Source organism: Thamnophis sirtalis, unplaced genomic scaffold, assembly GCF_051295495.1.
Source record: "Thamnophis sirtalis isolate CommonGarterSnake01/CBP01778 unplaced genomic scaffold, rThaSir2_p1.2 scaffold_3, whole genome shotgun sequence".
NCBI classification, from domain to species: domain Eukaryota; kingdom Metazoa; phylum Chordata; class Lepidosauria; order Squamata; family Natricidae; genus Thamnophis; species Thamnophis sirtalis.
This window is the reverse complement of record NW_028261383.1, coordinates 34230368-34243744: the sequence shown is the minus strand read 5'-3', so window position 1 is coordinate 34243744 and position 13377 is coordinate 34230368. Positions and strand designations below refer to the sequence as shown.

Below are 13377 nucleotides of genomic sequence, written 5' to 3'. Positions count from 1 at the left end.
ATGGACCTGCAGGCGGGAGGGTGGATGGGCCGACGGAAGGATGGGGACATCCCCCACCCCATCCCGTTTTCTACCTGCTCAGATTCAGCCCTGTGCCAAGAAGCCTTTTTAGCCAAATATCTAGAGAAGGAAAATAATTCTTACTATAGGATTACGCCAAAAAAAAGAAGTTTTTTTCTGTGCTAGACCTCCTTCCATCCAAATAGGACGGCCATGTAGCGAAGCAATCACAACAACTTCCCAATAACCCGGAAAACAAATTAGGACTCTCTCGTGCCGTTCGCAGCGAAGAGAAAAAAGCTAGCCGGTAGTTCGAGACTAGCAAAGAAAAACCCGAGAGCCCTCTCGTGGGCAGAGGAAAGAAAAGTTTTGCCACTGTTTTACCTACAGTAAACTCCTTCAGCGGGCAGAGGTCTTTATAGGCTTGGCATACAGCAGCGTTTCTCAATCTTGGCAACTTTTAAGAATCCTGGGAGTTGAAGCCCACATATATGTGATAGTTTTGCTAAGCTTGTGAAACGCTGGCATGGAGGCATCCGTGGTTTGTGCGGGTCAAATGAAGGCGGATGCACAGGAGCCATCCCATGCAAGCATCGTCCTGTTTCCTTCTGTTCCACTGTTGGGAGTCACTATCTTTAAAAAAAAAAGGGTAGAGCTTAGGGTGCAATGCTGCTTTGGTCATTGGGATGAATTTAGAGCACCCTGTATTTCAGGGAGGAAGTGTGCATTCACCAAACTTTCCTTTTGGTGTGGAATAAAGGAAGGGTCGCTTGGCAGCTGCTTGCCATCTGTTATGCCATGATTTACAGAAGACGCTGAAACTGGAATAACCAAGGGCCACTTCCTTAGAGACTCCTTATACTAATTTTTCTCAGTATCATTTCTGGGGGTCTGGAAAATTTTGTGCCTATCCACGAGTATAATCCCAATTCTTGCCTAATTTTCCCCTGTCTTTATTCTATTTCACCAGATCACAGCTTGTGCGTTTGCTGAATGTGAGAGGACCAGCTGCTTGCAAAATAGTCATCATCTGGGCTGCTGGTGCCCTGTCCCTTTAAGACCTTTCCCTAGCTAGCCCCACCCCAATTGTGGCTATAAAAGCTGAGCAGAGAGGCAGCAGGGTGTAGCATATTCCTTTAAGACTCCTCCCTAGCTAGCCGCTCCCCAATTGTGACTATAAAAGCTGAGCAGAGATGCAGCAGGGTGTAGCCTATTGGTGGTGTGGGAGTGAGGGGGAAAGAAGAAAGAAAGTGGTTTGTGTTCGTTTGGGAATCTAAAATGGCACGAAGCTGCTTGTGGGAAGAGCTACTCTTCTCCAGAAATAGGATTAACAAAGATAGTGAAGAAATGGGAGTTGTAGTAGAATTGGGGGAAGGTAGTAAACAGTGAGTAGTAACCTTTAAATGCTTGTGGGTGTATCTCTAGGTGGGGTTGTGTTGGCTGTCTGGCATTTTTTTTTTGCAACTCATTTGAGTTGGATAAAAGAACCTTTGACAAAGTGGTGCCTGTAGGATATCCATGAAGTGGGATATCCATAAAGCAAGGTGGATATCCAATACAAGTGGGCAGCCACAGCAATGGTGGCTTAAACTCAGTTGAGTACACTCTATGAAAAAAACAACCAAGCCTTAGTTAGAAAGGGGGCTGTAAAAAGAAGAGAGCTTGGTCCTTACAAAGCCCAAGGACCTTGTAGAAATTAGCCAACAATTCTGGCTGAGAAAAGCAAAATCCCATACCAGAGATTACACCAAACACAGCAACGTTGGAAAAGAAGGGACAGCTTCTCCCTTAGGAGAGGCTACTAACTGGGTTAAAAATGGGAGTCTACCCTAAAACTGCAACAAGAGGAAAGGCTGGAAGATGGTTTTATGTTTGTGTTTGTTTGTTAAAAAAAAAAAACTTTAAAAAAAAAGGAAAGGCTGCAATTAATTAAAGAGGAAGAAGAGTTAATTTGGAAGGGAAGGAAAGATTTCCTGGAGTAGGAACTGAGTAAAAAGGAAATAATTTTAAGGGCTGGTTATCTACTAAAAGAAATGCAGTCCCCAGAAGGTGCATATTCAATCTTTCAAAAGGCATGGTGTGTGGAGGTGGCCCTAAACACATCACAATGCCCAAGTTGTGAGAGGAAGAAGACATAAACTTTTTTACAATGTTTGAAAGAGTGGCTACCTCTTGCAAGTGAATGGGGTAGCTAGACTAGCATCATGTTTAATAGGAAAGGCTTTGAGACCTTATAGTAGTTTTCCAGGAAGAGAAGTAGAGGATTACTCTCACGTTAAAAAGAAGCAATCTACAGATATGTCACTCCCTACACCTATAGGCAGAGGTTTAGGAGCTACACCTACAACAAACATGAAGGGATTTGTGAATTGCAGTCAAGGTGGTGGGAAGACCTGGGCAGGAAAGTGGTTGAGACCAAATGAAAGAAGCAAGGGAAGAGTGGTAGAGGAAGTAATTTTAGAACAGTCGCCACATTTACTCCCTACCAAATTGAGGTCTTGGGTGCAGGAACACAACAGAGTCAGATCAAAGGAATGTTGAACTAGCTGAGGAGTATGTGGCAACATAGAAACTGGAGGATATTAGAAAGGAAGGTGCAGACTAAGAATAAGAAAGCTTCTTCCAGAAAATAAGAACTTTAACGAGATGGGAAAGAGAAAGGTAAAAGGAGAAAGAAGCCTTTAGCTCTTGCCCAAATCAAAGGAAAGCATTGGGAGGCCAGAGACCCATAGCTGTTAACACCTGTGGAAAAAGTGGCCATTTATCCAAAGTCTGCAAAAGCCAGAGGGGAAAAGAAGAGAAATTGCAGCTTTACAAGTGCTTCTGGGAAGAAAAATTATGATCTTAGCAAAAAGTAATGGGGCCAGTGTGAAAAGTTTAGTAGATACTGGGATTGGACAAACCTTGTTGCATCCTCATTTAATAAAAAAGGCAGTGTTTATGGAGAAAGAGCCTCTTATAAGGGTTTTAGCAGACTGAGATGGCCACATTGGTTAAAGCCAAAGAACAAGCACAGGGAAAGAAACATACAACAGTAGTAGGAGTAATCTGTAACATGCCACATAACCTAATCATGAGAACAGACTTTTTGTTTACTGAAGGTTGGACCTGGAGAAAAGGAGTCAAGAAAGAAGCTAAGATAGTGGGAGTAACTACAAGGGACCAGTTGAAGATGAGAATACAGCTTGAAACAGGAAGGAACTTGGGATTCTTCCTAACAATCTTGACTTAATAGAAGTAGTGAGATGATCTAGGAAAAACAAAGCTTTAGGGCTGAACCTATAGGGATAGAGACTCCTAAATGGGAAATTCACCTGAGACCCTTGTAAAAGAGTCAACAAACCCCAAAACATTGTTAGTTAGCAATAGAGAAGGAGGGAAATGAGGACACAACACCCAGATTTCAGAAAAAAGAGTTGTAATGAACAAGGCTTCATCCCTATAGAAAGGAAGAAAATTTACAAATAGCTACACAATAAGCAGTGTTGAAGCTAGTTCATGAAACTCCATGGTCCAGGTTTATGGTTATAGGGATGGCATAGAATTTTGGATAAGGTGGTATTGGCCAGAGATCTGTAGGTAAGGTTGATAAAGCTAAAAAGGGAACAGAACAACATTCCTATGGAAAAAGGGTACATTTTAACCTCTATTTCCTTATCTAAAGTAGCCATTGATATTGTAGGCTCTTTGCCACATGCCACAATCTAGTACAGACAATGAGTGTATCCTGATTGTCTGTGACTACGCCACTGGGCACCATGAAGTTGGTCCATTAAGGAATGTGATCGCCAAGCAAATAGCAGAGGAGCTGGCCTCAAAATCTTCAGTGCTGTAGGCATACCAAATGAGATCAAAGGGGGGCCAATTTCCAATCAGCACTGCTAAACTATCTATACTAAACTAACTAAGTTCCTTCAAGCCAATCATAAAAAGCCATTTTAAGCAGCAGAGGACTTAAGAGCTGTGGAGGTTCATTTCCATCAATTTGGTTTTTCCTTCCTTCCCTTGTACCTCATGTTTTCTTTCACCTTTTTCTTTCCCTTAATTTCTTGTTTTTATTTTTCTTTGTATTTTATACATTGATAAAACAAAAGCCATGAGCTAATTGCAACACACTGAAGAAGCTGTGTGAACATTCTAGGGGGAAAATGAGCATAGATACCAGGCATCCCCATAAGGCTGTTAAGAATATCTGTCCAGTGAAAGGGAAGAACCCACCCAAAAAAGTTAAGGGGGTATCGTAAGGCAAATGGCTCCAACCAATCCAAAATTGAGGCAATCTGTAGAGTATATAAATATCTGATGTGAAGGGAATACAGAGGATGCTTGCTTTGTGACTCTAATCCCAAGCGTGAGCTCTTCTGTGCAGAAATAAAAGTTCTTAAATGTGTTCTCACCCACCTGGGTGTGGTTATTGGCTAAATTGCACCAGGTGAATTGAACCACCGGACTTTGTGCTATGCCAACCTGCCTTCCTCTGCCTATTTTCTCTCTAATAACCCTGTGAGGTTGGTTGGGTTGAGAAGGAGGGTCTAGAACCCAGTCTCTGGGTTTCTAGACTAGCACCTTAGCCACTATATCATACTGGCTCTCAAATTGTTGCAAATTTAAGATATTTAAGTTCCAAACACAAACGGCTTCCCTCTGAACCCCATAGAAACATTTGCTTGTGTTCCTTAGGGATTCATTGAACAATAACCTCCTCCAAAAAAACCCATGGAAACGTTTCTCAATTGTTGCATTTCGAATGATTATAGCTTGAACTATGAATTATTGTGTACATTTAAAAATTTGAGGTGAGCTGAGGTGGCACAGTGGTTAGAGAGCAGTACTGCAGGCCACTTCTGCTGATGCCAGCTGTCTGCAACTTAGCAGTTCGAATCTCACCAGGCTCAAGGTTGACTCAGCCTTCCATCCTTCCTAGGTGGGTAAAATGAGCAGCCAGATTGTTGGGGGCAATAGGCTGACTCTGTAAACTCCCTAGAGAGGGCAGTAAAAGCACTATATGAAGCAGTATATAAGTCTACGTTCTATTGCTATTTCCCTTTTCACCCCTATGGTGATATGTGTTTCCTTCAATCTCTGGTCCTCTACCAAAGGCCTGCGTAGGATCTTAGCTGTTCCTAACCCTGCACACTCTTGAACAGAGAGCTCTGGCATTGTTCCTGAGGTCTGTTGGAGCTATTATCCTAGTTTAGCAGTCACAGCCACAGGCACTCCTCCCACCACTGAGACCATTTCGACTTTCCACAACTCCTCTACTTCCTTCTTCAGGCCCTGGAACTTCTCTAATTTCTTATACTGCTCCTCCCATGTTGGTGTCATTTGGTACCAATACCTCTATCACCATTACTGTCTTCTATCCTTTTCTAGTACCATGATGTCTGGTTGATTGGCTAGTACCTGCCTATCTGTCTCAATCTGGAAGGTCCCGCAGGATCTTAGTCCTAATCTCTTTCATGACCTTCTGTTGAATCTCCCATCTGGATGTGGCCCATACACTGTGCATATATTCCTGTACACAATGCCAGTTTTCTTGTTGGGCTGTTCAGAGTGTGTTCTTTCTGCCTGCATTTATGTGTTGTATCTAGACACTATGTGTTGGGCTGTCTCTGAGACCCGTCTTCATAATCTACATTTGCCTAGATAGTAGACTCGTTTCTATGGATCATGTACTAAGTGCCTGTTTTTGTGCTGCTATGATCAGTGCCTCAGTTGTGTGTTCAAATCCACCCCTTTCCAATCACAGCTAGAACTACCATCCTGAACATTTTCCCACAGATTAAGCACCCACAAAGACACTGTAGATTTTCAGGTGCTTATTTCTTGCAGAAGGAAAACAAGGATTTTCTCCTGTGTGGATTCTTTCATGTTTGATAAAGTCTCATCTGTTGCAAAAGTTGCTTCCCCCCCCAAGTTCAGAGCATTGTAATCTTTCTCTCCAGAATGACCTGATGTTTAATTAGGTTAGAACTTCAGGTTTTTTTCCCCTCAGTCATTTATATTGCTTTTCTCCTGTATGGGTTTGCTGGTGCTTATTTAGACAAGATTTCACCCGGAAGCTCTTCCCGCAGTCTTCACACTCAAATGGCTTCTCACCTGTGTGGATCCTGTAGTGTCCATGTAGATGGGATTTGATGTTGAATCTTTTGCCGCATTCAGGACAGCCATAAGGTTTCTCCCCAGTGTGGAGACGCAAATGGACATTCAGGTTAGACTGCTGGTGAAAACGTTTCCCGCACTGAATGCACGGATACGGTTTTTCCCCTGTGTGGATCCTCTGGTGCGTAATGAGATGTGAAGGCCGATCGAATCCTTTCCCACACTCGGAACAGGAAAAATTCTTGTTTGACACCGTGATTTCTATAGGGGGCTTCCTACTCATCATTTTAATTATTTTTTCTGATTTGGGAGCTGCATAAACCCGTGTCACTTCTGGCAATATTGCCCGGGGACCCTCTGATTTGATCTCAGGTAGTTTGGAGAGCTTAGCCGCTCCTGTATGGGTTCGCTGGTGCTTATTTAAGGAAGATTTCACACGGAAGCTCTTCCCACAGTCTTCACATTCGTAAGGCTTCTCCCCTGTGTGTATCCTATAGTGTCCATGTAAATGTGATTTGATACTAAACCTTTTGCCGCAATCAGGGCAGCCATATGGCTTTTCGCCAGTATGAATCCTTAGATGGACGTTTAGATTGGACTGCTGGTCAAAGCATTTCCCACACTCTGTACAAGGGTAGGGCTTTTCTCCTGTGTGGATTCGTTGATGTTTAATTAAGTTGGAACGGCGATCAAAACTTCTCCCACATTCAGAACAAGGGTAGTTTCTTTTTGATACAGTAGAACTTACTTGGGAGTTATTATTGGGCATTTTCTTGTCAGCCCTAGAAGCTTGCATGAGCTCCAGGAATAATCCTTGTTGTCCTCTAGATTTGACCTCCATTGGTTCAGAAATTTGGGGATCAAAGAACATATCCCACTGCGTTGGCTCCTGAAGTCGGTCTGCTCTAAACTCCTCCTGATAATTTTTTTTTCTGGTAGCCAGACTTTCTGCAAGAACAACAAAGATATAAACAAAGCTTTGAAGACAGAGGCAAAAAAAAGTAAATAAGGGGGTGGGGTGAGCAAAGCAAGAAAAGGGGAAAAATATGGACTTGGTTTCAATATCAAACTTTGAATTATTCCTTCACATTCTTTAATTGTGGAAAAATGCCATTATTTGGATTCGGGGCTGAAAATACGGTATGAAATGTTGATTTCTAGGTTATTTAATTCACTATCGGTAGTCCCCTCAACTTACGACAATTCAAATTTATGAAAGACTTCAAGAAAGGTAATAATGACCCATCCTTATAGTCACAACTGATGGACACACACAAATACCCCTCCACACCACAGTTATGTGATTGTATTTTGGCTACTTGGCAACTGGCTCGCATTTACAACAGCTTGCAGTGGCCCACAGTCAGGTTTTTAAACATTTGGCCTGAAATGCTTGGCTATTTCAGTTAAACCACCATTCTTTCTTCAGCTATTTTTAGTATCCCTTTTCATTTATTTGTTTTGGAAAAATTAGATAGCCACCTATTAACTCACAGCGATTCTAGGCGGCTTACAGAAAATAAAAACACAATGTGGAAGAATTAAAAATAATAAAATACTCCCCCCCCCCCGCCTCCAACAACACACTTATATCAGCCATTTAATGGGCTCCATCCAGGTCTGGGTTCCCCAGGCATGCTAGCAAAACCATCAGGGCCTTACAAAAATGTCAGATTGGGGTGAGGTCCAGTCTAATTTCTGGAGGGATAATGTTCCAGAGGGAGGGAGCCACCAATGGAAGAAGGCTCTTCTTCGAGTCCTGTCAAATGTACCTCCTTAGGGGATAGTATCTTGCCTCCCCACTCTAGTGGGCTGGGTGGGTGTGACCGGCTGTCAGATCTGTGAATCTGCCATTCTTGAGGGGAGGATGGGGACCCTGTTCCATTATGTATCTTTATTGTACTTTGCATAGGTTTACATTTTATTACTCTCTCTCCTATATATTCTGCATCCTGTAATCATTGATTTATAATCTTTAGCCTGGTGCCTAAGCAGCCTGGCATTTTCTCACCTTTTGGGGAACGTAAGGGGAGGGAGAGCCATGTGGGTTGTATCGCTTCAAAGCCGGCAGAGGATGACCCTGAGAAAGTTCCCTTATCGCTTTCTCAGAGCGCCGGTACAATAACATTTTCACACCTGCATATTGGCTGAATCCACACTGGACTGTTGGGATAGGTTTCCAATTCCTTTTATTCTAACTGTATGGCTTGAGGGCTCTTAGAGCCTGCTTTACTTTCGCCCTGCTATCACTTCTATTCAATAAAAGGTTCCTTTTGAAATGCTAAGTTTCAAGTGTCTTTACTTTCTTGAATAAGGAGAAGAGGCCGGGCCTTACACCGGCAAAAAAGTCCCTCAGATAACCTGGTCCCAAGCCATGAAGGGAACTATCAAAAATGGAAGTACCTTCCTCACAATTTGATACACTAACAGAATACTAAAAGACCTCACTTCTTCTGACGTTCTAGATACAGAAGTAGTAACAAGGATGGCAAATAAGTGGGGAAAATGAATTGCTGTGGCAATGGAATATTTTGAAGAACCCTGGAAAATTGCTGGACTGCCCCCCCTCCCCCCTTTTGCAGGAAAACAACATTCTGCAATTGTTTAGAATACTTTGGTTCCTCAAGCTCTGTTTTGCTCATTCAAAAAGAATCTGGCTCTGTCTTACAGTGACTTTCATCTTTCTTCGGAGTCTTCCCTTCCCAGGTGGCTTCAAAAAAAAACCCAAACCCTAATAGCTCACCTGGAAAAGAATGCCTCAGACTACTCCTTTCCTCAGACTCCTGAATCATCCCATCTCTTCCGATCTGGAAGATCATGTCAGGTTCACCATTATGCAGGCAATCATATGGATATTGGGGTGGCAATTCTAAATTAAGGAAAAAAGTTAAACCAGAGGAAATATTGAAAAACAATGCAGGGAAAAAAACTAGTACCAGATGTCAAAAAGTCATCAAATTTTTACCTTGAGTAGAAACCAGGTTTTCTCAGGCTTTAAATCAATATATTACCATACTGGAACTGGTTAGGGTTGATTTAGGGGCATGTTTTGCTGGCCACTATACTCTCAAAGGGGCTCTCTGAAATCTTTCCTACTGATTATTAGGTGCACCTCAGTCACAGTTTTGGTGAGGGGTCCAAGTATGTGCAACTGTTTGTGTTTTGCGGACACGAAGGGACTACCTTATTGGGTGGAATTAAGATTTACTGGGACTTGGAGTTACGGCAACTGCGATGGGCCAATTAAAATGGGCAAAGAGGGCTGCTGAATCAGAATGGACGTCCCCCAGATTCTGCTGAGGGTTTCCATGGGAATGGTTCAGTGGTTAATGTGAACCCCCAGAAACACGTCTGATTTTGTACAGCCAACCCAGGTCGCTGACAGAGGGAAGTAATGAAATCAGTGGGGCAACAGCTAAGTTAATGGCGGGAAAACTCACCAACTTATGAGCTAAACTATGTACTAAAGGAAATTCTGATCAATGTATCTTCCAACTGCTGTGTGTCTGGATGTGAAGACAGGTTGATTCAAAGTGATTGACTTTGGAAAAAAGTAACATGTAACCGAATAAGACTTAAAAATAGGCGGATTCTTTTGTTACAGAAAGACTTTCTCACCGACTACAGTTATGTCATCCCAATTCATAACTGCTTCAACAATAGAGTCTTTCCCTTTGAAGGCCCTCTGTGTCTCTTCGTCCAAGTCAGGTTGGAGACTTGGATCTGGTTTAGAAATCAAAAGCTCTAAAGGAAGGGAAAGAAACACAACAAAAGAAAGGAAGATTATTGATTTTCTTTATAGCTATCTAACATGATAAAGTGTCTCATGCAGGGACAGGCTGGGTAAATTAGCTAGCTCAGAATTCCAATAGAGGTACACCTCATAAAGGTTTCTAGATGACAGGTTGGAAGCTAATTTCTTTTTTGATAGTGCTCTGATCACAACATATGTTTCCAGTTCTATGCGTGGTGTAAAATGATACTGAACCTCTTGGTCATCTGAGTTATTTGTGGGAGAGCAACCAAGGTCAGAGAATACCAAGAACAAAAATAATTTAGAATTGTCTACTAGTGTAGCATAGTTGAAATGTTGGTCTAGATTTGGGAAGAACCAGGTTAAAGTGCACCCGAAGCCATGGAAACCTAAGGGAACCTTGCATTTGTTGTCCCTCGGCTCAATCTAACGGAAAAGTCTGCTTTAAAGATAAAGCAGGTTACCAAATAAAATGTAATTTGCTCCTTGGTTATTACATTTGCTAAACAAACAAACAACTCACAAGGACTGTTATATAAGCAAAATAGAGTTGACAGCTTCAGAAAGGATTCCTTGATCTTACAGGAACCCTTACCTAAAGAGGTTATGTTCTCAGAATTTTCTTGCATGACTGTGTAATACAATATTCTTTGCTCCTCATTTAGAAGGTCCCATTCCTCTTGGGTGAAATATACAGCCACATCTTGGAATGCCATAGGACACTATAAGAGGAAGAAAATGGAATAAATTAATGCTTTTGATCTGTTTACTACTGTGATGACTGCTAACCATGCCATTTAGCAAAAAATATTCAGAAATAATACCTGCTGCATCTTGATTTTATAATTCCTTACCTAAGTTTATATAAAGCTCCCTGACAGTTGATATCTAAACATAATGTTGAAGCAAGGGACTCCCCTAAAAAGTTAGCAGGACAAAGATTAGAAATTTAACCATACTCTTATAACAGGGATACAACTCAATGATTTCACTTGTGGTTGTGATTTGTGGTTCAGTAAACTGTAGAAAACCAGCCACTTACAGGTTAACCAGGCCACTGGATTATAAATTACAGTATAGCTATATTATGTAAACCTGAGATACCAACCCGGGATTTGTAATTAGCAGGGTATATGAACCAAGATATTGGGGGTATATTTTAGATCTGTAGCTCTCCAAGTAAGAACAGACTTTCCTAGCAAGCTGGAAACTGTTAAGAATAATAATAACAATTTATTTGTCAGTGCACAACATATGTACAATATGATTGGTAGAGCTCCCTTAGTGCACCCCCCCAACACAATACAATTCACAGTGAAGATAGAAAATCCCTAACCCAATAAATCATATTAACAAACACCCAGTCCTCCCATTACACCAGTGTGAACGTGTTACACATTGCACCAGCTCTGCAAGCCCATCGAACTACGTAGTTGTGATGTTATTTCACATTCAGGAGTATGACAGCCCACGGATAAAAACTGTACTTCAGCCTGTTTGTGTGGCTGGCTATGATTCTATATCTCTTTCCTGGTGGTTGGAGGGTAAAGATGTGCTCTCCAGGGTGTAAGTCGTCCCTGAGGATTTTCCTCGCTCTTCTAAGGCAGCGAGCCCTAGCAGTCTTATCTACTGGTATCAGGGGACAGCCCACAATGTTTTGTGCTGTGCTCACCACCCTCTGTAATGTTTTCCTATCCGTGGCTGTCAAACCGGCATGCCATACCATGATGCTGTTATTCTGTTATCAAAGGAGATGATGTTTTTAGCCTTCCCTCTTTCTACTGCCCACTCCATTTATAACCAATTGCAAGACAAATTCAGGTGGCCTCAGAATCCAGCCTACTGGAGACCCCTTCTTGATTGGCCAATGCTTGTGGTCAGAGGAACAACAACATTCCTAGCATTAGGCTATGAATCAAGGTCTCCCTTTCTTATTCGCAAGGATACCTGTTGCTCCAGATAAGCTTCAGCCAATTGAGCTGCCTCCTGGCTGGTACTTGGCTTCCTGGCTCTCACCCAAGCCCGCATTCCCAAAGGAAGCACATGTAGAAACTGCTCCAAGATGACCACGTCCACCACCTGTCCTTTGGTGCGGTCCTGTGGTCTCAGCCATCTCTGAGCGGCCTCTCCCAGGTGGAACAGAGTCTGCCAGGGACGTTCCCCCAAAGGAAGAGCATCCGAACGAAACCTCTGCCTGTTGTGTTCCTCAATGTCTTTGAGCAGGGCATCCACGTCCACCTTGACCTCCCCAGGGATGCCAACCGGTTCCTCTTTCCCAAAGCGATGGGCTTCTGACCCCTTCATGGATGTTGACCAAGCAGATCTTCTTCTACACCAGCCATTCATTAGATTCCCTGGAGCCCAAGAAATTGCTTCCTCTGCTTGCTCTTCTGGGAGGAGTGACTGGGGGTTCATCCCAAAGGAAATTTTGCAACTAAGAGAAAATGAAAAAAAAAAAATCTTACATATTGGGCCATAGTGAAAGCAAATATAGTAAACTGATTGAAAAAATGCATCCATGAAAAGCAAAAGATAGAAGGAATGTAAAACTCTTAATATAACTGACAGAGTGGGGTGAGCAGAGAGAAATCAGTCACATAGTGGCTGCTTTGGTTATTCTGCCCCTCTCCAAAGAGAACTGTCACCAAAATTTGCTTCTGATTCTGGGCTAGGTTGGGTCAGGTTGCCTGCTGTCCTATGCTGCCTGGAGTTCCCCTGCCTATAAGATACCACCCCCCCCCCCCAAGAAAGAAACAGATTTTGCAACACAGAATCCCCCCCCCCTACTTAGAAATAAATCTTTATCCAGTTCCCCCTTTCCAGGTTGGAGGAAAAAGCTGATCAGCAAAGCCTGGGATTCAAAAGGGAGATCCCGGGCGTTGTGCTTGTCAATCTCTCCATTGCAATCCACTTTCCACCTCGTATTTTCTGACTGCCCTTCAACCCGGCCAATTTCTCTGCTGCTGAGAAACAAGACTCCGGGGAGGGGGGTTGCACATCCACAGAGCTTGGATCTGCAGGCGGGTGCAGGAAGGATGGGGACCCAGAGACCCCCCCCCCCTCCCACACGCTTTCTACCTGCTGAGATTCAGCCCTGTGTCAAGGAGACTTTTTAGCCGAATATCTAGAGAAGGGAGGGAATTCTTATTTTAGGGTTAAGGCAAAAGGGGGGAAGGCATCTCTGCTTTGAAGACCCCCTTGCATCGAAATAAGACGGCCGTGCAAGCGGAGCAATCAGAGCAACTTCCCCCAATAACCCGGAAAACAAAACGGGACTCTTACATGCTGTTCGCTAAGAGGGGGAAAACTAGCAGGTACTTCGGGTCTAGCAAAGAAAAGCCAGGGAGCCCTCTCGTGGGCAAAGAAGCCAAACGTTTCCTAGTTTTGCTGCCCGTCCTCCTTCGGTGGGCAAGGGCTTTTTCTCCTTGGCACAGCAGTATTTCTCAACCTTGGCAAAGCAGTATTTCTCAACCTTGGCAACTTTAAGGATGCTGCGAGTTGAAGTCCACACATCGGAGAGC

The 13377-nt window shown here is 43.1% G+C and overlaps 1 protein-coding gene across 1 annotated transcript; it reads right to left on the bottom strand.

Moving 5' to 3' along the window:
- Positions 1 to 3355: 3355 nt before the first annotated feature.
- Positions 3356 to 13100, bottom strand: LOC106551558 (zinc finger protein 287). Its single transcript, XM_087708611.1, has 6 exons — positions 12935 to 13100; positions 11804 to 12290; positions 10452 to 10578; positions 9721 to 9846; positions 8846 to 8971; positions 3356 to 7050 (listed from the first exon to the last, which is right to left on the bottom strand). Exons 2-6 carry the CDS (start codon positions 12269 to 12271, stop codon positions 5996 to 5998), a joined length of 1902 nt encoding a protein of 633 aa, XP_087564737.1. The 5' UTR covers positions 12272 to 12290; positions 12935 to 13100; the 3' UTR covers positions 3356 to 5995.
- Positions 13101 to 13377: the final 277 nt, after the last annotated feature.